The sequence below is a fragment of the Schistocerca cancellata genome, chromosome 3 (assembly GCF_023864275.1).
Source record: "Schistocerca cancellata isolate TAMUIC-IGC-003103 chromosome 3, iqSchCanc2.1, whole genome shotgun sequence".
Lineage (NCBI taxonomy): Eukaryota > Metazoa > Arthropoda > Insecta > Orthoptera > Acrididae > Schistocerca > Schistocerca cancellata.
In genome coordinates, this window is record NC_064628.1 from 524,678,122 (window position 1) to 524,705,841 (window position 27,720).

General features: G+C 44.5%; 1 protein-coding gene across 1 annotated transcript in view; it reads left to right on the forward strand.

The window, feature by feature from the left end:
* Nucleotides 1-934: 934 nt before the first annotated feature.
* The window catches only part of LOC126175347 (tetraspanin-33-like), a 77,096-nt gene continuing 50,310 nt past the window's right edge, over nt 935-27,720 (forward strand). The window contains exons 1-3 of the mRNA XM_049922076.1: nt 935-1,188; nt 1,297-1,500; nt 10,199-10,372. Of these exons, the coding sequence (XP_049778033.1) occupies nt 1,102-1,188; nt 1,297-1,500; nt 10,199-10,372 (465 nt within the window). The 5' untranslated portion in view covers nt 935-1,101. The remainder of the gene's footprint in view (nt 1,189-1,296; nt 1,501-10,198; nt 10,373-27,720) is intronic.

Consider the following 27,720-nt stretch of genomic DNA (forward strand, 5'->3'; position numbering starts at 1 on the left):
AGAACCGCACGGCCACTCCGACCGGCCACACTCTGATGAGAGGCACGCTGTTGCGTGGTGTTGTAGCATGGCGCGTAACATGAAGTAACAGGAAAGACACTGTCTATTCACGATAATTCCGGAACTCCGAAGCACAAAAATGGCTGCATTATTAGTGTTTAGTTACTGGCGCGGTGTTACAGCGAGAAAATGCAGTCAGACAAGGTCGTCGCAGGTCACCAACATGGTTCTTTTCCACAGTGGTTGTTAAACAACGTAATTAATACACATACAGCTGGTATAAATAACGATTTATTACCGAGCTATAGGGCACGTTACAAGTCAGAGAACAGCAAAAAGAGTCCACACAAAACACTGCTGTGGGAACCAAAGAAGTAGTTTTACTTCACAGCAGCGATGTTATTAGCTGAGTTCCCACATGCCTAAGAGGGAGGGGGTGCGGCCCCTCATTATGGGTGCTCTTATGTAAGAATTGGGTGTATGTAGCAACAGCATGTCTCTGTTAAGACACTGGCATGATACAACCCTATGATTATAATATTCTGATGACATTCGTTTTGCCAGTATCCTTATGCATAATATTCACTCCATGATAATTGACAATCAACATTCAGTTGTTTATCCTTAATTTGTTACTAGCACTGACTACCACACTGGAACAGAGTTCATTATCACTGCCCCCATGAGACACCATTGTTATGAAGTTAATTCTCGTGAATTATGACTGACGATACTACACCGAAAACAATGGCATGGGACAGGCCATTTTCGAAACTATAAAACGAGTAGTCGGATCTTCTTTCATCGTCCCCGAATGGATACCCAGTTCGCGCTCATCAAACTCCTAAAAGTAAGCTGTACTGTTGCCGCGAGTTGTCTTTGACAGTAACCACGGAGTTGGAAAACTCTACGATAGCAACAGCTTGTAATGTTAGTATCGCTGGTTTTGTTATGTGTCATCGGAACAGTGGGAGGCAACATCCTGTCAAGTTAGAAGAGTCTGTCTTGATTTGTTTGTTCTCGTCAAATGCTGTGAAATTGTTTGACTTACTCATTATGTGTCATTCCTAAACGCAAGTAGGTTTCTTCTAATCTAACAAAATGCACAGACGCAGGACGAGAAACAACTTCACTTACGTTAGTTCGTGCGTGAAGTACATGATATTCTTACTGAATTTCGTTTTTTGGGTAAGGCAGTTAACAAATAAAATTCAGCTGCATTTTCGATAATGTTTTTTTTTCTGCTTGCATGGAAATTTCAAAAATGCAATTTGTACACCAGTATCATTTTTTCAGCTTTTTGGAGGTCTTTTGATTGGAGTTGGTCTGTACGCCTTTGTTGATAAATGGCAAGCAACAGGTCTTATTAAAGTTGAAACAATATACGATGTTGTTTTAAATATATCTCTTGTTATGGTCATCGCTGGCGGAGTCATTTTCATAGTGAGCTTTGCTGGGTGTGTTGGAGCTCTACGGGAGAATACTTGCCTTTTAAAATTCGTAAGTACACTACAGTGTATAAATTTGTTTCTTCGGCGGTGTATCTGCGTGTCTTTGTGTTACATACAACCAAAAATTTTGTGCACTTGGAAGGTTTTGTGTAGCTGTAAACATGGCAACATACACTAGAATCTACTGTCTTTAATAGTACCTTTACATCCAGCATAAAGCATCAAAAAGGGGGGGGGGGGCTGTATTACGAATATACGCAGAGATGGCAAGATATATTTTTGTTTCGGTATAGAGCCGCAATTTATCTTTGGAATTATGCAAAAGTATCGTGCACGATCTGCCAGAATTCTCTTAACTGTCACTGAAGCCCTTGTTCGTGATAATCATCGTGAGAAGGGTACTCGTTTCTACATAGCAGCATGCAGTAATTATGGAGATTCTGAATCTGATTTCCTTGAAAACACTGAAGTTACAACCGGCTAGATTTTATAAATATATAAAGGACTCATCAGTTTAGTAGTGGAGGGAAGTATGGAAGTTAAAAATTGTAGAGGGATAACAAGAGATGAATACAGTAAGCAGTTTGAAATGGCTATAGGCTGCAGTATTAATTCAGAGATGAACAGGTGTCTGGGATAGCCTAGCATGAAGAGCTTTTTTAGACCAGTCTTTGGACTGAAGATAGTTACAAATTCCTTCCTGCATTGTTGTTGCACCCTATTTGAGTCTATCAAGGAAACCACTTCTTTTTAACTAGACAGGTTTAGCACTGAGTGTATTGATGTTAGCACACTGGAGTCATATATGGGAGAAGTGGATCTAAAACGTCCATCAACATGTTAGATGTGGTTGCCTTAAATCAATTACAGTGATTGCTAGGCCCTTCCCCTGCCTTCTCCATTCCAGTGTTATGTTTTTGTTTCTAATTTGGTTGTCAGTTGGGTGTGCGACCCTGGTCTTTAGTCTTAGAGAGGAAGAAAATTAAACATAGAATGAATACATGAAGTATTAAACAAAACACGTGAAGGTAGGAATCTCCATTAGTTTATTAATGTAGGACAAGTATTTCTGCAACAGGATTGTTTCTTTAATTTTTAACGTATTGGTCAGTCATTAAACTTTTCACCCTATGTTATAGCAAGAACTCCCCACTTATAGGCTTATTTGTTGCAATTTTTTCCTTCTGTTTTGTGGCATGTAATTTGGAGTGCCCAAATGTTAAGAACTTGTATGTTAATATCTATCATTAGTACAGGCTGTGTTCAGTTTCCTTCTCACTTATTGGGGATGTGAATAAGTTGGTCCCAAGGATTACTTGTTAGTATGACAAATTAACATGAGAGAAAATGTAGTTTCATGTGTCAAGGTGGAAATGTTTCATTGTTTAAAGATGAAAGATAAATGTTTCTGTAAGTGTTATTACCATATATCTGAATGAGGTGAACAAGAAACTTGCACTCTGGAGATATGGGATCAATTACCCATCCTGCCTCCTGTATTAAAAATTTTGTGAGTTTTCTCAATCACTTCACTTAAATTCATGTGACAGTCCACAACATAATTTCTTTGAGTACAAAGTTCATCTGATATAGTCTTTTGTTCCCAACAATGTGACGAGATATATCAAACAGAATGACCTCCTTCGTGCAGACCAGTATGGATTCTGAAAATATTGATCATGTGAATCCCAACTCACGTTTTTCTCACATGACATCTTGAAAATCGTGGATCAAAGCAGTCAGATGGATGCAGTCTTTCTTGACTTCTAAAAGGGATTAGATTCATTACTACACAACGTTTATTATGAAAGTATGATCTTGTAGGGTACCAAGTGAGATTTGTGACTTGACTGGATTGAGAATTTCTTGGTGGGGAGGACACAATAAAAGTGTTATCTCAGACAGGTTCATTGATGTATAAGGAAGTAACTTAAGTTGCGGCTCAGGGAAGTGTTGGGCCCCATGCCGTGTGTATTGTGTGTTAAGGACCTACTAGACAATATTCATGGTAACCACAGACTTTCTGCAGATGGTGCAGTTGTCTTATAAAATAAAATAAAAAAGCTGCATAAATTTATCAGTTGTCGATAAAATTTGAAGTTGGTGCAAAGATGGACAACTTTCTTTATATGTTTATTTTACGACTTATTGTAGCCATTTTCCAGGAAGATTCATCAAAGGTTTCTTAGTTCTGGTGGTAGGTTTTTGGTGTCTGTGGTGACTTTTGGCACAATGGCCGAAGATGTTCAGAACATCATATTTTTGTACCAGATGGTGTGACTAAGATCATACAGATACATCAAGAATAATGAGGAGGACCACAGGGCTCCAACAACAGTCATCATTAGAAGAGACTGTTAGTAAGAACCTCCCCCAGCAGGTGCCGACACCACCTACCCTTCATGGGCTAGCAAAGCTAGATTACATAATGTAGTTTTGTAACTGTCTGAAAATTCTCAAAACTGGATGATTTCTCATTGTAATTATACAATGAAATAAGAGAATGATTGTTTTGAATGAAGGTAGGCCTACTGTCCTGAAAGTGTTTTAAAACAGTACAGTTTAGTTTGACTACAATTAACGATAACAGTACTAGTTTGTCGCAGCACTCAAGAGTGTTCTAGATTTCACAATACAAACAGGTATTTTTACAATTGAAAGATTACACAGAAGCGATGAGAACAGTAAAGTATGCAAATCTAGAACATTAAATCAGCACATTGTCTTGTACACAAAGTCTCACATAAGGGAAAATTTCTAACTGTTTGTAGCATTGATAATTATCTAAACAAAACTGAAGATGCAAGGGGAGGGGGTGGGTATAGCAGGTTGATGGGAGGTGAAGAAATATACTGAGAGTAACAGTGTACACAGGGCTCAATATGGTGTACCAAATGCAGATTTTCACTGCAGTGGTCACTTAGTTTTATTGGCAAATGGATGTTGACACAATAAATGGCAAAAAAAGTGACATTATGAAGGAGTTATGCAAATTGGTCACAAATTTATATTTTTACAGGTATTGACAAGAAAAGCAAAATTATAAACTTTGATGTTCGATGGATGAGTGTGCGATGCTGCAGCGCAATTCCGCCATGTAGCTGGCAAGGATAGTAAACAGTGGACATGTCGATACCAGGGCATAGTCTTTGTGAATTTCATTCTGTTAGACAGTAACTATGCCTCACAGACAGGCACATGGACAATATATGCTGATGTCAGCATTTGGGACATGATGTAGCTATGCTCAGAAATGCTGATTGGAGGAATCAGCAAATTGCTTGACATTTGAATAGGAGTAATGCCATTCTTCAACAAAGTTGACTGGAATGGGTGAACCACTGTTGGACACAGTATCAAGAAGAAAGTGGCAACCTAGAGAGATGACAGAATGTGAGGACTGAGCAGTCATCACAAAAGCACTTGGAGCACATTCATCATTATCATTGATCTCTCATGCAATTGGTGCTTCAGTGACCACAAGAACCATTAATATGCACCTCACAGAAGAGGGCTGACCTCACGGCACCCCATGTGCTGACTGCCATTGACATCTGTGCACCAACAAACCTGTTGGCAGTGGTGTTGGGCACATTCAGCCTGGCGTCTCATTGACTGGAGTAAAATTGTCTTCATGAAACATTTGGAGGTCGTGCGGTAGCGTTCTCGCTTCCCACGTCCGGGTTCCCGGGTTCGATTCCCGGCGGGGTCAGGGATTTTCTCTGCCTCGTGATGGCTGGGTGCTGTGTGCTGTCCTTAGGTTAGTTAGGTTTAAGTAGTTCTAAGTTCTAGGGGACTTATGACCACAGCAGTTGAGTCCCATAGTGCTCAGAGCCATTTGAACCATTTGAAACATTTGGAGCATTATGTGCAGTATTCTCCAAACAGCTTGTGATTTTGATGATATAATGTGCCACAATATCCCTCAAAAGGACATCCAACAAATCCATCAGTCATTGCCAAGTCGAATAACTGCTTGCATAAAGACCAGAGTTGGACCAATGCATTACTGATTTGTGAAGCTCTCTCTCTTGAATAAGTCATCCTGTTTTTCTGAAACTGCACTCATTTGTTTGCCTGTACATGTAGGTTGCATTTACATATTTCTGTCCCATTCGAATAATTCCATTGCAGTGCATCTGTTTTTTTTTTAATTTTTTATTTATTTATTTTTTTTTACTGTGTGTGCATTTGATAAGTATTCTAATATTCCAACCATTGTCAACAATATTTGGAAGCAGTTTCTATCTGCAGTTCTGTCTCTTAATCTTGTGATGGTATAGATCCAGTGGAGGTGTTATGCTAATTATACTTGTGAGCAATTGAATTACACAAACCTACCAAGTATACCCTCAAACATCTTGAGTAAGTTGGTAACACATTCTGCCATGGCCTTCACATAGCACAAAAAGCATTTGGAACCATTTTTCTCCGTGATCTTTCAATAGCTCATAGATATAGGTCAGAATTGTGTCCCAAGACAGCTGGATGAACGAGAAAGGGGGGGGGGGGGGATAACCTAAGAAACAATATTAATAAAATCTTCTTGAGCTTCCAGCCACATAAAGTGAATGTGACAAGCTTTTGACCGAGCTCTCCTTGAATATAGTTGGTAAATGACTGCTGTGTCACTGTGGTCTTTCCATTATGTAGTCATGCTGCAGGCTGTGACATTATTGGTGCTCGCTTCTTTGCCCAATGTTGTAATGTTTCATCCCATGTCCAATGTGGCTGCTTCAATGTTGCAATGGCTGGGTCCCGGATTGTGCTAAGCTGCAAACTACTGATCTTGGTGGAGATATTTTTGTTTCTGTAGATTCTTTTATAATACTATTTCCAAATCCATTTGCCCCCATAATGACAGATGAATATAATCCAGTGTACATTTTCTACAACATGTTTTACAATGGCTCATTTTTCAGCATAGCAAAATTGTTGCTCCATAATGCATACTGTTTGCTTGACATAGTAGCAGGCACATTGATTTGGTATCTTGTGAACTCCAGGCATTCTGAGCCCTGGATCATCCTTCACAGGCCTCATGTGCTGTTGTGTTTTTGCTGGGGGCCTGAACACTGATGAAATGTTGCATGCCTTCAGGAGACAGCTACTCTTCCCAACATTCTGTCACAGAAAGGCAAAAATGCAAGTTTCTTGCTGTCTTTTTCAGTGGCAATTTCTTGCACATCTTGGCAGGAGTAGCCTGCAATACTTGGCATTGAAGTTTGCCATTTTCGCAAAAGACTCTTCAGAAGTGTCTTAGTTCTATTGACAGGTTTTTGGCATCTGAGATGACTTTAGCATGATGGATGAGGGTGTTCAGAACAACACATTTTTGTGCCGGATGGTGGTGGCTGAGAGCATGCAAATACTGATCCATGTGTATATGTTTCTGTAGACTCCATGGTTAGGTGACATTGTTTTTTTTTTGTGAAATGATGTAGTTTTGAATGCTATTCAGGTGTTATAAGAGTTCTAGTTCTTTACATGAGATGATAAATGTGTAGTCAACATATCAATGAAAGCAATTTGGCTTTGTTGGAGCTAGGTTGAAGATGATGTCTTCAGATTTCTTCATGAAAAGGTTGGCTACACATGGAGCTAACAGACTTCCCATTGCCACACTGAAATTCTAGCTCACCATAAAGAAAATACAATGATGTCAGTGTGTGCTTAAACAGTCCCACAATTGTACTGTCAAGGAATTGGGAGAGGTGATCTACACAATATTCCAGGAACACACGTAAATAGGGAAAACACATCAAAGTTGACCATTATATCACCTTCCTCAAGATGTAAGTACTAAATTCTGTTGATAAAATTGTAGGTGTTTCTCATGAGATGCACACAGCAACACACATACCGTGTAAGGAGGCTGGCCAGATGTTTTGCCAGTGTAGAAGTTGGTGATCCAGTGGGATTTACAATGGTATGAAGATGTGAACAGGTTTTGTAGAGCTTAGGTAGCCCATGAAGCATAGGTGGTCTCGGCACCTGCAGGAGCAGGTTGGTAATAACAGCCTCTTCCAGTGATGACTGTTTTAGGAGCCCTGTTGTCTTTCTCATTAATCTTGGTATATCTACATTATATTGTTATTTTTAGTGTATTTTATGGTTTTGTAGACAAGATTAGCATAAATTCTTAGTTTTCAAATGGTATATTGAAATGCACATTGAAACTAAAATCACCTTGTGCGTGTTCTGTCATAAGATGTCGGTAAAGAGCTGTGGCAGATTTCTTGTTGTGTGCTCTTTGAGTATATTGAAAGTTGCTTATTTGCAGGTTAATTCACCTATCTCCCCAGCATCTCTCAAACTCCATGTCGATGTAATGTAGCTGAAACTTTCTATAGTAATTAGAATGACTAGAGAGAGTAATATTTATGTTTAAGTCTCACTTAGTTATTTATCAGAGATGAGCACCCATTTATTTCTTCCTTGAATTTAACTTTTACTATTGAGTTGTAGTACATTATATTCACAATTATAAGTTCCCTCTATCTTTATCAGAGTAAGAACAAAATCAGAGTCCTTATCATTACATTCAACAACAGAGCTAACACAATGATAATGTTCACTTTTCTTATGCAAGGAGTAATGTCTTTGGTCCTACAATGCAGTATAGTATCTGATACAGTTATTGTCATAATAAAATGTAATATTACAGCACGCTCTTAGCCACTACTATCTGGAACAAAAACGCGCGATTCTGAACACCCACATACATCATGCTAAATTTCTCAGATGCCAAAAACCTGCCACTAGAACTAAGCTACCACTGGAGAATCTTCCTGGAAAAGGACTGCAATCATTAAGACATATCACAGGTATCTTCTCATAAGACACAATGGAAAAACACCATCGAAAAAGAGAGCAAGGAATTTTTTTCCTTCCTGTGGCACAGTGTTGGGAAAGATTAGCCAGCTCTTGAACAGATACAACATTTCATGTGTGTAAAGGCCCCCAGCAAAAATACAACAGCTCATGAGAATGATTTAGCGTTCAAATGCCTGGAGTGTACAAGATACACTGTCACTGTGGATGATCTTATGCTGGGCAAATAGTATGCACTGTGGAGCAACATTTATACCACCCTGAAAAAGTGAGCTATCGCAGACAAAGCTGGGCAGGGGGGGGGGGGGGGGGTGCAGGCTGCCGCTGCCACCACCACCAAGGGTGCAAGGTTTAAATGAGTAGTTAAAGAGCTGGTATAGTGAGGAAGAATTTAAGGCTTGCAGAATGCACTTTAAACCTCAAGAGGTTACTGTATTCACCAGATAGGACAGACTAACGGTCCCTGATTAATCGGCAAAACACTGCCGTGGCACACATCAATCAACTTCACTTTGCTTGAGCCACCACGACGTGGGTGGTAGAGGTACCAAATTGCCAGCCAACCCAGACATCATGTGACGATTAGCAAACATGTCTCTGCTCTAGGCCCAGGGAACAGGAACGCGTCATCTGCTGCTAAAGCTACCCTGCCAACACACATCAGAAGGAACAGTAATCTGTGCAAATAAGGCTACTGACAAGAATGCCCAAAATGTAGGAAATCTCAGTGAATTATTATTTTGAAAGTGACTACACGTACAAGTTTCAAGTGCAATACTGCTTAAAATTATTTGTAAGTTAGAAGACGAAATCTCTGTGCCTGCTGATGCAATGATTAAGACATACTCATCTACAAAGAGTGGCTTTGCTTCCAACACAGATTATGTTACAGAATTAATTTTATCAATTCAATTTTTAACAGAGAATACTCACATGGAATATGGCCCAGAACAACAAATTGACATCTGTTAACGCTGACCAATGATGATACACACAAGCACTCGGAGGCACGTTAATATAACAGGTCCAATTTCATATCAGCACTGATGTGGCCTCGCAATATCAAGCACCCCAAACAAATAGAAAACAACATTTAACTCCACTCAGATGTGAAGCAGCCATGACTTCCAGGATTCCAGCCCTGGGTGTTATTGCCTCCAACCCATACAGGCAGTCTTCGAGGTGCTGTAAAATTTAAGTAGGCTGGGAACTTGCTGATGAGGTTGCATGTGATGTCGGCAGCTCTTACCACAACTTGCCACTACCAATCCTTAAGTAAGTAAGCAAGCAAGGCTTGCCTCCAACCAATTTAATCATTCATGGCTTCTTGAGGCCCATACCGGACAGGTAGAGGCTTCCAAAAGCAACTACTTTCCAGCCACCTGTCCTCGGGCCAACTGACTACCATGACCCGCTAAACACATGCCTCAACCAAAGACCCTAGCTCGCGATGTTTGATGGGCAACCCAAGTAGTTAGTCGCGTGAGCAGAATGCTGTGCCGCCAAAATGAAAGCTGCCGTGGCTCAACATAAAAAGGATTTCAGTTTGTTAGCTGATTCAACCATTCTGATTTGTGTTTCCATTGTTTTTTCTGTATAATACCAGTGAATGCCAAGATGATGATAGTTATTCTTGTACAGTAGTTGTTCCTCACTTTTTCATACCTCAGTTGAACACCTAGTTAGTCCTATATTTTCTATAAAAAATATGGGGTACATCTTGTGTAATATGATCATGTCATTGATATAAAGATAAAGAAGAATAAAGTTTAAAATATTGAAAATTATATTTGAAGCATACTTTAAGATTATTGAAGACTTGCATAGCATGAATGTCAGAATATTTGAATCATGTCTTACTGCTGAGTTAGACACACGGGAAATTAATATTTTCTTGTTCATTCATTTTTCAGTACTCCCTGTGTCTACTCGTCTTTTTCCTTCTAGAAATGGCGATTGCCATCATGGGTTTTGTATTCCCTCACACCATGCAGTCTGTTTTGGAAGAATCTTTTACAGATAAAATAATTCACACCTACAGGGAGGATGCAGATCTACAGAATTTAATTGACTTTGCACAACAGGAGGTGAGTGACGTTAATTTGTACTTTCTTATCTTTTTATTTTTTTTTAGCAGTGCTTTAGAAGAAGCTAGTAGACAAGTAGATGGGAAAAAGGAACAGTGAATATATGAACATAGTGTTAACTATACAACAGAAGCTTCCAAGAACCCCAATGATTCATGAAATAGTATGTGCCTGGTATTAACTTCATAAATCTCACACTGTGTTTTGTGAGAGGTACACTCTACAGAAATCTTTACTGGTTTTGCAAAGGTTTTTATACTTTGCATAGTATGCTGAACAACAGAGAGGAAAGGAATTACCACTTTGCAGGACAAAAATCCTGGACGAGCCCGCAATTGCGTGCTTTCAAATAAAAAAATGTGTCTCTCAACTACCTACTCTGACTCAGAGTAGAAATATTAAAAGTTGTGGCTGATTTCATTGTCTAGGGGCTGGGATTCATAGATGCCGCATTACGTGCCAAATACTGCTGAGTCTACAGTATACAATATGAATACACGCATGAATCGAATGGTCGAAGGTTCATATCACTCAGCAAATATGAATTTTGAATGTAACATAGAAATTTATGAAAGAAAGACTACAATTAAATAAAATCTGCAGAAACTATTTTAACGACTTTAAATGATGAGTATGATAGCAGAAGTACCTTTAAGAATGCCATTTATTACTGCAAAACACTTATTGGTGTTGATGGCCCAGCAATTAAAATATAAGTTGAACAACAGGGATACAGTATATTCCTACTTAACATAATTAGTTACGAGCAACAACATAGTTCGTGAGATATTCACTTCTAAACACATACTACGTCTTCACTGCAGAAGCCATGGAAATGCCACAAGTGCACAAGTCGCCACTATGAAATATTTCTATCTCCCGCGACCATGTGCAAACTGCTCAACACTCTCAAAGTATTTCCTGTGCCCATCTGTAGTACTTTCCTGTCCAGTACTCCTCGTGTCCTGTGTGCACCCAATCCTCCTCCCCCACTTCCATCCAGTCTCGCCATTGACTTCGGTAGTCGCCTATTGTAGTAACGAGCGCTGTGATTGGCTCGAGCACTCCCACAATGTCACCAAGCCACTGCACACCCATAAACATATTGAAACAAATAAAAAATACTGGATTTACATTTAAATAACTTGAAATTAAATAAATATTCCTACAGCTGAACCTTAAACACGCTCTAACACACACAATTAAATACATATACAGATTTAAGAAAACATATATCACAGGAATATAAACAAAAGTAGGCCAGTAGCCTAATGTCTCTGTGCTTTCTTCATGAATAGTATATATCGGATATAAACAAAGACATTGATGAATAAATATATTTATAAGCACGCTGCTACCGTTTTTTTGTGTAACTGTGGAGTACTTATTGCCTGACGTGATCAATAGTAATCGCCCACTTTGACCTCCAATAACTCGTGTACTATTAAAGTTACATGCCTGTAATTTATACCAACTTAGGTTCACATTAATAGCTTTCTAAAGACATGTCAGTCAGCAAAATCAGATGAACCATTTAGATTTTGGAAACTCATTGCTGGGTGTTACTTGTATAATTTACAGTCGGTTACTAAATTTAAACTAATAGAGATATTGAAAATCTGATTACACCATCAGAATCATCATGAAAATAATGGCAATGTACAGGTTTCTTTTTAAGGTATCATGATTCCTCTGGCTATTATTAATTTCTAGATGAACTGTGAAATGTCTGCCATTATGATTTCACAAAGTCCGCCATCTTTGGCACTCCTGGCATACAAGTCTCCTTCATTGACACAAAGAACATTCCTCGTCACAGCACCAACATGCAATTCCCAGCCACGCGGTCAGTCTGGACCACGTGCTGGTGCTACCCCACTTGCTCCCGCTACTGTTCAGCACCATGTGGTTGCTGACAAGCCCTGGCTTGCAGAGCTGCCCGTCCGGCCATGCCAACTCTGAACTTAGAACATTTGCAGGGTGCCACAACTTACCTGTTATCTCACACACGTCCACTTATATTAACATTCTGACTTGCCAGATTGTTCAGAAGTAACACCCTTCAGTTCATACAAGTACATATAAAACAAATTACAAAGGACAGAATTAAATGGTTAAAATGCCAGGCCAATGGTGTTTACAAAATTTTTGTAGTGGTATGTGAGCAGCATGAATTTCGAAATAAACTTAAACTAACAAAAATTATGAACGAAACTGCATATTAAATGAATGCCTGCATTTCAGTTATGGTTAAACAATTTCTTGGACAAGGCACCTTCTTGCACTAATTCTTCCATCGCACTACACATGCTCACACGGATTTTAGCACGAAGTATTGATCAACTCGCATCAGTCTTTTGACAAAGTGCCTCGCAGAAATCATGTCTGCCTCTGAATTCCGAGCCCCACCGTTTATCGTGACATATCTGTCTACAGCGAAAACCAAAAGTAGAAACATGTCAACAACCATTTCCCAAACCCATCCAAGATCCTTGCTAAAGATTCCCACCAGCGGAAAAAGATACTTTAGGAATAAAGTCAAATCGTAAACGACTGAATCACAGTAAGCTCAAATTCCCACAAGTTCTATTTAATTGACTTTAATAAAACCTTCCTACTTCCCCGCACCAAAATATGCATCCACATACAATTACAATTTTAATACCCTTCAAATTGACCACTAAATTCTTTGCCACATTCTTATACAAAGCATAAATCAACACATATTTTACTTAATCCACAAGGTCACAGACCTCCACGCACCCTCAGTGCCTAAACTTCCCCCTCTTGCACACGTACAGTGCCACAATAAACTAACAAATTACCAGTGAATCCCCAAGTAAAACATACAAAATCGTCCCTCCAAAATTACTACCACTAATTACAAATTAGAACAGCTTTTCATTTCTCCCCTTTCTCTATGTAGAGCCTCAACTCTGCCACGTTTCTTAGACCTAAAGATTTTCCTGAGACAGGGTATTTTAAATGGTATGCATTTAGGTGAGGGTACTCTGCACAACAAATGGTCCATAGTATAACTCAAATAATTTCTTAATCTCCCCGTCCACTTTGCTCGAACGCTCTTTTTTGCGTACAAGCACTTTGTCCCCCACTTTGCACTTCATCGGTTTGTATCACCCATCGTGTCACCTTTACCTTTGAGTGGCTAACTTTTTAATGCATGCCGTTACTGCCTGCTCTCTTTCAGCAGCCAATTCAGCTTTTCGAGCAGGAATTTTACCATGTCTGTGAGTAGGAACTTTGGTTTCACCCCAGTCATGACTTCCAAAGGTGAGTACCCCGTATCCTTACTCTTTATGCTTTTGAGTACATCCTCAAACGCACTCACGTACTCCACCCACTTGGAATGACGATTGCTGGCATACATCCTACATAAATGTCCTACTTCCCGCATATAGCGTTCACGTGGGTTGCTCACCAGGTGGTAGCCGGATACATGGATATGTTGCACACCCTGGTCATTAATGAACATGTTCCAATCATTCACAGTAAACTGTGAGCTGTTGTCAGACAACAGCCTTACTGGTTTTACAATATTCTTGAAGAAATCCTTCTCCATTTTGGCTATCAGAGTTTTAGTATTCGATCTCCGTATTGGATACAGTTTAATTAACTTGGAGAACATGTCCACCACAACAAAGATGTACTTCATGCTGCCACATCTTGTGGGTAGTGGGCCAAAATTGTCCAAAGCCAGTAACTCACTGACTTTAGTGGGTATAATGTTTTACATTTCCCCTTGTTGAGCGGTCGTACAGTGTTTGACCCGTTGGCAACGGTCACACGCCACCAGCTGCACGCGGACCCATCTGGCCAGGTTATTTATTCCTCGAGGATTTCAGTGCACTTTTCGGCCCTGTAACGGCCATGACTTAAATGGGCATAGTCTATTAACTGTTCCACATACCTATTGGGAAAACACAGTCTCCATTTGTCCATCTCTTCATCTTTCTGCCGGAATAACACTCCCTTGTGTATCTTAAAACATTTGAGTGCTTTCTCGTATCCCTTGCTGTCGAAATTCACCTTAATGTGTTTCCGTTCAGGATCGCCGTTTTGTGCTCGCCGCGTATCTTTGCACATTGCACAAATTTATTTCTACCCAGCTACCCCCTTCATGTACAGTAGCTTAAATTCGTTCGGCTCCTCCCTTCCATTGTCTTCTGCTCCTACTAGTAATCTGGACAGAGCATCGGCAATTCAAATTGCTGCATGTACATTGACCAACGCATTAAGGGGTTGTTCAGTATCCTGCAGTCCTGTAGATAACTCAGTGCCTTGTAGTCTGACAACACTGTCACTTTTCTGCCCTGTAAAACATGTGGAATATCTTAAATCTGTGCACAATCACGAGCATCTCCTTCTCCGATATGCTGTATGCCCGTTCGTGTTTATTTAGCATGCTGCTCGAGAATGCCACACTATGGTGTTCAATTTTTCCATCGACTAGCTTTTCCTGAAGTAGCTCACAACCTATTTCATAGTCCAAACTGTCCGACGCTAAACAGAAAGGGAGATTCATATTTGGGTAGTACAACACCTTACTATTGCAAAATTTATCCTTCATACCCTGGAATTCATTTCACATTCATCGGTCCACCTCCAAGCTGCATTTTTCTTCAACAGTTTGCCTAAATTTGGAATATTCGTTCCTTCTTTTCCCCAAGAATTTTCTGTAGAAACCGCACAAGCCCAAGTATGACTTCAGTTGTTTCCTAGTTTTGGGTCTAATTTGGCAATTGACTCTAATTTTTCAGAACTAGGTAAAATTCCTTCCGAAGTAAGGATATGCCCCAGAAATTGAATTTCTGCTCAAACTCACATTTCGTTACCTTTAAAGTCATTCCGCATCATCTCAGAGCCATGAGTACCTCCTCCAAAACTCGACAATGCTCATTCCATGTTTCTGTAGAGATCAGTATATCATCTACGTATATCAAGAGTTTGCTCATTAGACTCTCCTCCAGGACACAACTCAACGCTCTTACAAAAACTGCCACAGAAATTGTAAGTCCGAATAGTGCTATTCTAAAAGAAAAGAAGTGTACAGCCTGCTTTCCTCTACCAACGGGTTCTTCCAAAATCCCGACGTCAGATCAACACTGGACCTTAAATTGATATTTTTAAAATTCTGCAGCAGTTCCTCCATATCGCCAGGCTGGTGTAATTCCCTTATAATTACTTTATTTATTTTTCTCGCATCTAATACAATTCTGACAGAGTTACCATGTTTTTAACAATAACAATAGGAGTGCAGTAATCGCTCCTACATTGTTTGGCTATACCCCAGTCCAACATTTGTTTTAATCGAACTCTGATGGCATCCCGATCAGCTAAAGGTATTACATACGGTTTGCACTTTATTGGTTTGTGAGGTTTCACCTTTATAGAGTACTCGAAATCGGTAAGTTTACCACATCGATCAGAGAATAAATCCTAGTAGTGGTACAACAACCCACACAATCTTTCTTTCCCCCTTCTGATATACCCTTGACTGCATCAATCACTTCCTTAATTCTGTTATGCATATCGCCTTCCTCATTCCAACCCTCAGTAATTATGGCATGAGCAAGATGTTCGTAATGTAAGGGGTCCATTTTTGTTTCTCATCTAAGGTTACCCCTAGGTATTTCACTATCCCCTTCACCGTTAGTTTCATCGAAGACCTTGAGTCTACATCTACATCTACATTTATACTCCGCAAGCCACCCAACGGTGTGTGGCGGAGGGCACTTTACGTGCCACTGTCATTACCTCCCTTTCCTGTTCCAGTCGCGTATGGTTCGCGGGAAGAACGACTGTCTGAAGGCCTCTGTGCGCGCTCTAATCTCTCTAATTTTACATTCGTGATCTCCTCGGGAGGTATAAGTAGGGGGAAGCAATATATTCAATACCTCATCCAGAAACGCACCCTGTCGAAACCTGGCGAGCAAGCTACACCGCGATGCAGAGCGCCTCTCTTGCAGAGTCTGCCACTTGAGTTTGTTAAACATCTCCGTAACGCTATCACGGTTACCAAATAACCCTGTGACGAAACGCGCCGCTCTTCTTTGAATCTTCTCTTGTTGGATATGCTTCTTTGTGAATGGTACCACAACAGTCTTCTTGGGATTAACCCTTAGATCCTGATTAATGCAGCAGTCTTGCACAATGTCCAACGCCCTTGTGCCATATTCCTAACTTTGTCAGTAAATTTGCCAAGTATTACTATGAAAAGGTCATCTGCGTATATTTGGCGAAAGCATTGTCTGGAACTTAGTTCCTCAATGAGTTTGTTTCCCGCTAGATTCCACAATAAAGGGTACAAAACTCCTTGTGTACAACCTCTCGTGATGTTAATTGCCATCTTTTCATTCATCATGGTAGCCTCTACCTTCCTTCCACTGATCATGGCCCTAGCCCACCTACATCTTATGGTTCCCCCTGCGGGTTCGGGGGTTAGAATAGGCCCGCGGTATTCCTGCCTGTCGTACGAGGCGACTAAAAGGAGTCTCAAATGTTTCGGCCTTATGTGATGGTCCCCTCTCGGGTTTGACCTCCATCTTTCTAAATTATTCCGAAGAGCGAGCCAATTGGGGAAGGGCGCCTTACGTGGTGCACTGTATCCGTCGTGCATTGAGACCTTTAGCCGGCTTTTTCGTCGTTGCAATGGTGTTCCGCTCGTTTTCCATCTCTTGGGCGAGGATACGTCCCTGGATGCGATTCCCACGCTGCACTCTGCAGTGTTTCTTTTAACTGCGACGACGACCTTGGACAGTTTTGCACCTAAGATCCAGCACGGTAGCCAGTCCGTTGTGGTGGGGCCGCCATGTACCCTCTTGGTTGTAGCCCCCTGACAACACAGGGATCGCTCTACTGATGCCTGCGCCGTTAACTCCCCACGTATGCCAAGGAGTAGATGCCCGTCTCCCTGGGGCATCAGGACTCCCGGCAATGGACATCCTGCCAGGTGGCTATTGCTGCGGCTGGGTGGCGCCCGTGGGGAGGGCCCTTGGTCGGAGTAGGTGGCATCAGGGCGGATGACCCGCAATGAAGCGTGGTACATCATCTCTCGCTGGCGGCCAGCCGCCAGCAGTCTCTAAGCGTTCTCGGGCTCAATTTAATGCTGAAAAGTACAATCCGAAAACGTTCCCCTCTCTGGCCACGCCGTGGGAGGAGCGTAAGTCTCAGGATGGAGGTAATAGTTATTCGCCCCGATTCTTGGTTTGTACGAGAGCTGATGGGGAGTCTTTTCTCTCCACAAAGCCTCAGTTCTTCGTCGAGCATTTAGAGGACAAGTTTGGGGAGGTGGAGGGCTTGTCTAAAATGCGCTCTGGCTCGGTACTGATACGAACGGCATCCTCCGCCCAGTCACGCAGGTTACTTGCTTGTGACAAGTTGGGGGATGTTAACGTTACTATTACTCCACATAAGAGCTTAAATATGGTCCAGGGTGTTATTTTCCATAGGGACCTCCTTTTGCAGTCTGATGACGAGCTGCGCGCCAACTTAGAACGTAGAGGTGTTCATTTCGTCCGGCGCGTTCATCGGGGTCCGAGGGACAATCAGGTTGCTACCGGTGCCTTCATCTTGGCCTTCGAGGGTGATACGTTACCGGAAAAGGTCAAGGTGATGGTCTACCGATGTGACGTCAGGCCCTATATTCCTCCCCCGATGCGGTGCTTCAAGTGCTGGAAGTTCGGCCATATGTCTTCCCGCTGCACTTCCAGCCTCACATGTCGAGATTGCGGACGCCCATCTCATCCCGATACTCCATGTGCCCCGCCTCCCATCTGTGTCAACTGCGGGGAGCACCATTCACCTTGCTCGCCTGACTGCAAAGTCTTTCAGAAAGAGCGCAAAATTATGGAATATAAGACCCTGGACCGGCTGAGCTATACTGAGGCCAAAAGGAAATATGACAGACTCCATCCTGTGAGAATGACATCTTCTTATGCAGCTGCTACGACAACTGTGCTAGCCCCATCAGTTTCGAGACTTCCAGCCAGCTCGATAAGCAGTACGACTCCTCCTGCCCCCTTGCCTGTGGGGGGCTCTACCCAACCGGTTGCTCCTGCACCACCTACCTCAGGAGCAACCTCCTCCCACCCGTCGGGGACGTCCGTCCCCGCTTCTCAGCCGGAGAAGCGTCTAACTTCTTCGGCTACTCTCGCCCGTAAGAGTTCCCTTGGGACCCTCCCTTCCCAGGGTTCCACCAGCGGGAAGGATGACTGCCGCCAGTGGCACAAGTCCTCACCAGCGGCCGGGCGTAGGGCTTCACGATCCTCCTCTGTCCCGGAGACTGAATCGGTGAAGCCTTCCCAGCCGGTGCAACCCAAGGTTCAGCGAGAGAAGTCCAAGAGAAAGACCTCTAAGGCCAAAGAACTTGCGGTGGCGCCAACCCCACCGCACCTTTCACGCTCTGCGTCTGAGGATGCAGTCGCGATTCTAGCGTCCGCTGAGGACCTTGATCTCGCTGGTCCCTCAGACGCCATGGATGCCTCTCGTACGGGTACTGAATCGGTGGCAGTGAGTGAACAAGCGGCGTAAATTGCCTTCCCAGTCCTTTCACGCCTTTCTCAGCCATGGACAGTATCATCCTCCAGTGGAACTGCGGCGGTTTTTTCCACCATCTAGCTGAGCTCCAACAACTTATCAGCCGTCACCCTTTCTTCTGCATAGCTCTTCAGGAAACTTGGTTTCCAGCAATGCGAACCCCCGCCCTCCGTGGCTATCGGGGTTATTATAAGAACAGGGCAGCGTATGAAAGGGTGTCGGGTGGCGTCTGCCTCTATGTCCTTCACACTCTGCACAGCGAGTCTGTCCCTCTCCACACACCTTTAGAGGCTGTCGCTGTTCGGGTGTGGACGCCACAGGCTGTTACCGTCTGCAGTCTTTACCTTCCACCGGATGGTGATGTCTCGCAGCATGTCCTGGCTGCGCTGATAGCCCAATTGCCGCCACCTTTCTTGCTATTGGGCGACTTCAACGCCCATAACCCTCTGTGGGGTGGGTCAGTGGCAACAGGTCGAGGCGCCATCGTTGAGCATTTATTGTCGCAGCTCGATCTCTCGATTTTAAATGATGGTGCCTTCACACACTTCAGTGTGGCGCATGGCACATACTCCGCCATTGACCTTTCAATATGTAGCCCTAGCCTCTTACCGTCTCTCCAATGGAGTGTGCATGACGACCTGTGTGGTAGTGACCACTTTCCGATCTTTCTGTCACTACCACAGCGTCACTCTTCTGGGCGCCCTAGCAGATGGGCTATGAATAAGGCTGACTGGGACTTGTTCTCCTCCACTGCCGCTATTGAGCCTCTCTCTAGTGATGACATTGATGCGGTGGTTCAATCGGTCACCACCGGCATCGTTACTGCCGCCGAATCTGCCATTCCCCGTTCTTCTGGGTCCCCTCGGCGGAAGGCTGTGCCTTGGTGGTCGCCTGAAATCGCTGAAGCGATTAAAGATCGCCGGCGGGCGCTCCAGCGTCACAAGCGACATCCCTCCTTAGACCACCTTATCGCCTTCAAACGGCTGCGTGCGCGGGCCCGCCTCCTTATCCGCCAAGGCAAGAAGGAGTGCTGGGAGCGGTATGTGTCCACCATTGGCCTCCATGTCACTCCTTCGCAGGTCTGGGCCAAGATTCGAAGCGTCTACGGCTATCGGACCCCTGCCAGCGTCCCTGCGCTCTCACTGAATGGAGCAGTTTGTACTGACTCCGACGTCATTGCAAACCGCTTAGCAGAGCATTTTGCTATGAGTTCCGCTTCTGCGAATTACCCCCAGGCCTTCCGCTCCATTAAAGAGCGGATGGAACGTCGGAGCCTTTCTTTTCGCACCGACGCTTCTGAACCCTACAACGCTCCATTCAGTGAGTGGGAATTTCAGAGTGCCCTTGCTGCTTGCCCTGATACCGCTCCCGGGCCAGATCGCATCCACTGTCAGATGCTGAAACACCTTTCAGTGGACTGCAAGCGACGCCTCCTCGACCTTTACAACCGTCTCTGGGTCGAGGGCGAGTTTCCGTCGCAATGGCGGGAAAGTATTGTCATCCCCATTTTGAAACCTGGAAAGAACCCTCTGGAGGTGGACAGCTACCGTCCCATTAGTCTCACCAACGTTCTTTGCAAGTTGCTTGAACGGATGGTGAGCCGGCGCTTAAATTGGGTACTGGAGTCTCGGGGCCTTCTGGCTCCGTCTCAGGGTGGGTTCCGGAAAGGCCGCTCCGCCGCCGACAATCTGGTGAGCCTGGAGTCGGCCATCCGTACTGCCTTTGCCCGCCGTCAGCACCTGGTCGCTGTCTTTTTCGACATGCGGAAGGCGTACGATACGACATGGCGTCATCACATCCTTTCTACGCTTCATGGATGGGGTCTTCGGGGCCCTCTGCCGATCTTTATCCGCAATTTCCTGTCGTATCGTACCTTCCGCGTGCAAGTCGCAGCCTCCCATAGTTCCACCCACGTCCAGGAGAACGGTGTGCCACAGGGTTCTGTTTTAAGTGTCTGCCTGTTTTTAATAGCCATTAACGGGCTCGCTGCGGCCGTGGGAAATTCTGTCTCTGCTTCCCTGTATGCTGACGACTTCTGCCTTTATTACAGCTCTACTGGCATTGCAGCTGTTGAACGTCAGCTACAGGGCGCTATCCGTAAGGCGCAGTCTTGGGCTGTAGAGCATGGGTTTCAGTTTTCGGCAGCCAAGACCCGCGTTATGCATTTCTGCCGGCGCCGAACAGTCCATCCTGGGCCGCGGCTTTATCTTGGCGACGAACTCCTTGCTGTGGTGGAAACCCACAGGTTTTTGGGGGTGGTTTTCGATGCCCGGTTGACTTGGCTGCCTCATATCCGGCAGCTTAAACAGACGTGTTGGCGGCATCTAAACGCTCTGAGATGCTTGAGCCACACCCACTGGGGCGCCGACCGCTCTACCCTGTTGCGGCTCTACCAGGCGTTAATCCAGTCTCGCCTGGATTATGGGTGCCTAGCTTATGGCTCAGCATCCCCATCTGCGTTGCGGGTGCTGGACCCAATTCTCCACAGCGGGATACGCCTTGCCACTGGTGCTTTCCGCACCAGCCCTGTGGACAGTGTACTAGTGGAGGCAGGTGTACCTCCACTGCGGTTCCGGCGCCAACGTTTGCTGGCCGCTTATGCGGCCCATGTTCTAAGCTTGCCCGGGCATCCAAATTATCGTGTCCTGTTCCCGCAGTCAGTCGTCCATCTGCCAGACCGTCGGCCCCGGTCGGGTTGTCCGATCGCCGTACGCGTCAAGGAGCTTCTCTGTGGGCTTGGGTTTTTCCCTGTTCCACCTCCTTTCCGGGCGCCTCTGCGTACACCCCCGTGGTGTGTTCCTCGCCCTTGCCTTCGGCTCGACTTGACACAGGGCTCGAAGGACTCGGTCCCTCCAGAGGCCTTCCGCTGCCGCTTTTATTCCATCCTGGCCACGTATCAGGGCTCTGGAATTGTTTACACCGACGGTTCGATGGTTGCTGGTCGTGTTGGGTATGCGCTAACTCTAGGGGACCATTCCGAACAACGGTCCTTGGCGGCTGGCTGCAGCGTTTACACTGCTGAGCTAGTCGCCATCTTTAGAGCCCTAGAGTATATCCGCTCCTGCTCAGGTGAGTCCTTCGTTATCTGTAGCGATTCCCTGAGCGGTTTACGAGCTCTCGACCAGTGTTTTCCTCGTTCTCGTCTGGTGATGGCTATCCATGAGTCCCTGCATACTCTTGCGCGTTGCGGCCGCTCTGTGGTCTTTGTGTGGACCCCCGGTCATGTCGGTATCCCGGGCAATGAACATGTTGACCGCCTGGCGAAAGAGGCCACGAGTAAACCATCTCTGGATGTTGGCCTCCCAGAGGCTGATTTGCGGGCGGTCCTCCGCCGAAAAGTTTTTGCGCTTTGGGACGCTGAATGGCGCGATCGGATTACACCCAATAAACTCCGTGCCATTAAGGAGACGACGACTGTGTGGCGGTCCTCCATGCGAGCCAACCGCAGGGACTCAGTCGTCCTTTGTCGGCTCCGCATTGGCCACTCCCGGCTAACACACAGTTATTTACTGCGCCGGGAGGACCCTCCTGTATGTCGCTGCGGGGCGGCTTTGACGGTGGCCCACATTCTGTTGGCCTGCCCCCTTTTAGCTGTGGTCAGGCAGACATTTGCGCTGCCTGATACGCTCCCTGCCGTTTTATCCGATGACCCTGTTATGGCTGCCTTAGTTTTACGTTTTATTAGGGCAGGGAGTTTTTATTCTTTCATCTGAGTGTTTCTGTTTTATTTTTTGTTTTGATTCTGGCCTTTGGCCTATGATTTTAAACTGATCTTTTAATGTGTTTCTAAGTGGTTGGCTTTTCCTTTTTTATTTCTATGCTCGGCCAACCACTGTCACACTCTGTGTGGTTTTAGTTCGTTTTGTCTTGTCCTTGTCTCCGTTTCTCTTGTTCTGTATCGTCTGTGATCTATTCTGTTCCTCGTTTTTATTCTCTGTGGATGTTCTTTGTCTTTGGAAAAAGGGACCGATGACCGTAGCAGTCTGGTCCCTTTCATCCCCCAAACCAACCAACCAACCATCTTATGGTCCCTAGGTCATGCACCTCTGCTGCCCTAACCATGGAATTGAAGGTTGTGTTACTGAAGGCCTCCTCGACATCCAGGAAGGTGCAAAGGGCTATTTCTGGAAAGTGAAGTGCTTTCTCCACCCTCCTGAATCAATGGAGAGCTGCCTCGCGTGATTTACCTGGTTAATATGCGTGTTGGTTTGAATGTAGAGGAGCCCTAATTAGCCTCCTCTTCCCAACATGTACATTAACCAGTTTTTTCTATGTTTTAAGAATGGAGGAGGACAGACTGATTGGTTTCATATCCTTGACCTTGGTACAATCAGTTCTCGCTGGCTTTGGAATAAAAACAACCTTCACTGCCCTCCAGGCATTGGGAATGATTCCTGCTGCTAGGCTAACCCTGAATAACCTGCATAGGACTCGTATGAGATTGTCTCCTGCTTGTTGCAGGAGAACTGGAAAGATTCCATCTGGGCCAGGTGACTTGAACAATTGGAATGTTCCCACCGCCCATTGGATTTTATTGAAGTTGACACGCTCTGTGGCTGATTCCCAGTCCTCTCTTCAAGTGACTGAGAACCATTGTCTCTCAGGGATTGCATTCTGGCCTATTTTATCTGCCAGAGCATATTGAGGAAAGTGACTTTTGAGGAGCAGTTCCAGTGTCTCATGTGATGCCTTTGTATATTCCCCATCCTCCTTCCTCAACATACCTCCTGGATTAGTTGGACTCTAGTGAGGATTTTGTGAAGTGTGGCTTGAGCAGCGGTGCCCTCCACATTCCTCACAGAATGTGTTCCAGGATACCTCCTTTGCTTGTCTTAATTGCAAGTTTGAAATTGACAAGGGCCTCATGATATTTTGCCCATTGTCCTTTATGTCTTGTAAGGTTAAGCAGTATTTGTATCTGTTTTCTTTGTGTTTACTAGGTGACAGCCTCTGCTACTTCCTCAAACTCTACTGGATTCCTTATCGAGGTTTTAATTTTCGATAAGCTTAAGTCAAGATCGTTCCTATATGTCTCCCAGTCTGTTTTCCTGGGATTCCTATAGGCCGTTGTCTGTCTGATTCCCATTTCAACCATGAATTTAATATACACATGGTCCGATGATGATGGCTCTAACACCACATGCCATTGTTTGACATAGCTGCCCATCATCATGCAACTGTTATGTCAAGTACTTCTTCCTTTCTACTATTCCTGAATGTAGGTTCATCACCCCTATTCAGGACCTCCAAGTTGTTAGACAAGAGAAATTCAAGAAGATAGTCACCTGTTGGTGTCCTTCCTGCTCCACACTAGGTTGTAGTCACTGGCATCACATCCAACCAACAGTTGGCAAGCTTCTGTCAGTCTCTTCGCCTCCAAAGGAGGAGGAGAGCTGTCTTCGTAAGGGAGGTGCACTGAGGCCAAAAAAATTTTCCTCATGTTGCTGCATCCTGATGGTCACCAGGTCCCTGGAGCAGAAATCCATCATTGGCGTGAAAGAAATTCCATTTCGTACATAGATGCATGTTCTGGAGTTTCTTAGATTTCTAGCATAAATCAGCTTACCTCCAGTGCCACCAAGGCCCAATACGCCCCCTTTTTATAAGTAGGGTTCTTATATCAGGGCCACGTCCACTTCCTGTCTCCCCAGGCAACAGCTCAGGGCAGCAGTGGCCCCTTTACTGTGCTGCAGATCAATCTACAGCACCTCCAATCTCCGTCTTTACCTTTGAGGTTTTTGATTACCCTGATGGTGATCTGTGAGAACCCTAAAAACAGTTTCAGGTCTTGTTCTTGCATCGCCTTCAGGGACTTATCTCCAACCCCCACCACCAACATTCGTACTTCTGGTACAGCCTTCTGGTTGATTACTCTCCAGTCCTCTGTTCAGACTTTTGGGTTCTGGGCCCCTGATTTCTTGGACAGAATCTATGGAGAGACATCCTTAAGGATCTGGTACCCATACTGATACCTTTGCGATCTTAACAAGCTCAGCTGCCATCTTGACTAGGAGCTTCGCATCCACCCATGGGGATATTATCCCCCAATCTTTTCAAAGAGGGCCATCTGTACGAGCTGCTCCTGCTGCAAGGTGATGCCTACCAGTGGATAGCCTTACTAGATAACTGCCATCTTAAAAACTGAGGCTGCAGTACCACATGTCTGTTTCCCTATTTCTTGCCTCTGCTTTTCCTGGGCTCACTTATCCTCTTGTTACTTATCTTCAACATTGTGGGAGTCTGCATATCCCCTTGAATCTGAGACAGTTTTTTTCTTGGGGGTCTTGGGCTCCAGCCCTTTTAATTCCCTCCACTTATGTTTGGGAAGCCATTCTTTTCCTTCCTTTTGTTTCTGTTCCCTGAGAAGTTTCCTCCTCTGGGCCCCAGACAAGGCTTTAATCTTGATCTGGTCCAACTTCGCAGTTAAAGTTCCCACTTCTTGCTCAGGTCTAGACCCTGATTCAGTAGTGAGAGTGGATTCCATCGATCCTGACCCCGATGTTTGCCCCTCAGTTTGTTTAATTTATTTTCGTTTGTCATGTTCATCTTGGTCCCATGAGATTTGGGGATCTACATGGTCCACACCATGGAAACCCTGCCTAGTGTAAGGCTGCTTACTCAGGGAGGTCACCTGGTATCCCTGACGCTCCATTTGCAACACATCTTCCCATGTGCCAGACACCCCTCAGCCCGGATTGCATCACAAATTTGGTTGGGAAAGGAAATTAGGTAAAGACTAGGGGTGGATAAGGAAGGCATTATGTTGTGGGACACTCTTAGGCTGCTCCATCAGGTAAGGCCTTTCCGGCAGTAGGTCCTCTACCTTCAGCATAGCCCTCAGCATCACTCAGATACGCAAGCCTTTCCACGCGCATGGACAGTGCCTCCCCAAGGTGGTGTCCCACGCAGAGGACCAGACAGGGAAATACAGTCTCCTGAGTTGCTTAACCTGATATTTTCCTTGATTTGTAATTTTGAGAGGGATGGTTTCCAGTCAATCATCTGCTTTGATTTGAGACTGCATTTCAGGACGCCTTTCCTCAGCGCCACCCTCTTGTTGCAGTTTTCTTCAATCTCTGTAAGGTTTATGACACAGTTATTGCTATCATACCCTGTTTACTCTCTTTGAGTGGGGTCCTTGGGCCCCACCTCTCTTTTTATTTGTCAGTTCCTGTCCCAGTGATTGTTCAGAGTTCAGGTTGGCACAGCTCTCAGTTCTCCGCAGACCCAGGAGAATGACGTTTCACAGGGCTCAATATTAAGTGACCTTTTTCTCGTCACTATTAGTGGACTTGGAGCCTGTGCCAGACCACTGGTCATCTCTGCTCTGTATGTGGATGATTTTTTTATCTAGGCTAGCTCCCACTTACTGGCCTCTGCAGAGAAACAGCTTCAGGGTGCCATCCAGTGCACTTTTGCGTGGATACTCTCACACAGTTTTGAATTATCTCCACTTAGTTCGAGGGTGGTGCATTTCTGCCTCTACATTGTAATCCACACTGATCTGGAACTCTACCTTGATGTCTAATGACTGACCTTGACCCCAGTCCCATTTCTTGGGTCTTCTTTTTGAGAACAACATTACTTGGTTGCCATGTATCCACCTTCTGAAGGTTGACTGTTTTCGTAAACTCATTGTCCTTCACTTCCTTCCCCATACGTCTTGGCACACAGATCATTCTTCATCTTTATCGGGCATTATTTCTGTCTCGCCTGGACTCAGGTTGTCATGTTTATGGATCAGCTTGCCCTTTCCACACTGCTCCTCTTGGACCTGGTTCATCATCATGGTATCTGTTTAGCCACAAGTGCCTTTCACATTAGCCTTGTTGACCGTCTTCTGGCTGTTGCTGCTCAGTTCTGTGGTCCCATTTGTGGTGTCTTATGCCATCACTGTCTGCTCTTTCCCTGCTCACCCCTCCTATTCTGTTATTTTCATGGCTTCGGGATGTCACCTGCCCATTGTCTACCCTTGGGTGGATTTACCGGTTGAGCTCTGCCTTCCTTCTCTCTGGCACCATTTCTATCTACTGTCCTTGTCCTCTTCTGCATGTTCTATCCCAGTCACCCATTCTTGGTTAGTTATTGAGTGAAGTGGTGCAGCAGTTAGCAAACTGGACTCACATTCAGGACAACAATGATTCAAACCCGCTTCTGCCCATTCTGATTTAGGTTTTCCGTTATTTCTCTAGATAACTTCATGCAAATGCCAAGATGGTTTCTTTGAAAGAGCATGGCTGATTTCCTTCTACATCCTTCCCTAATCCGAGCTGCTGCTCTCTCTAATGACTTCATTGTCGACAGGACGTTAAATATTAATCTCCTCCTCCTCCTCCTCCTCCTCCTCCTTGGTTAGTTCCTCGGCTCTGGATTCGGATGGATATTTTCCAGGATCTGAAAGCCCCCATTGTGGCAATGGTGTTAGATTGTTTGTTCTGCTGGCTCTTCAGTTTATTTTTTATTTTTTTTTTCCGCCATTGGCTTTGAATCCTCTGATCATGTAGGACATTATTTCACATCTTCTGTTGTCAAAGAGCACCATCTCTTGCCTTGTTGTTTGTGGGGTGTTTACCACGGGACTGATGGCCATCTATCAGGCCACCTGCTTTATTAGAAACAGTACCCCCTCAACTGAGTTTTTTATGTAAGAACTCAATGAGTGGGCTTCAAACTATCACCCACTGTTTTTCCCACCACTCTTTGGTCTCTTCTCACCAATCGTGGCACTGCTGCTTGTTCAATTGATTTCCTTTGGGTCCCCTTCCACATGAGCATCTCAGGTAATGATCTTG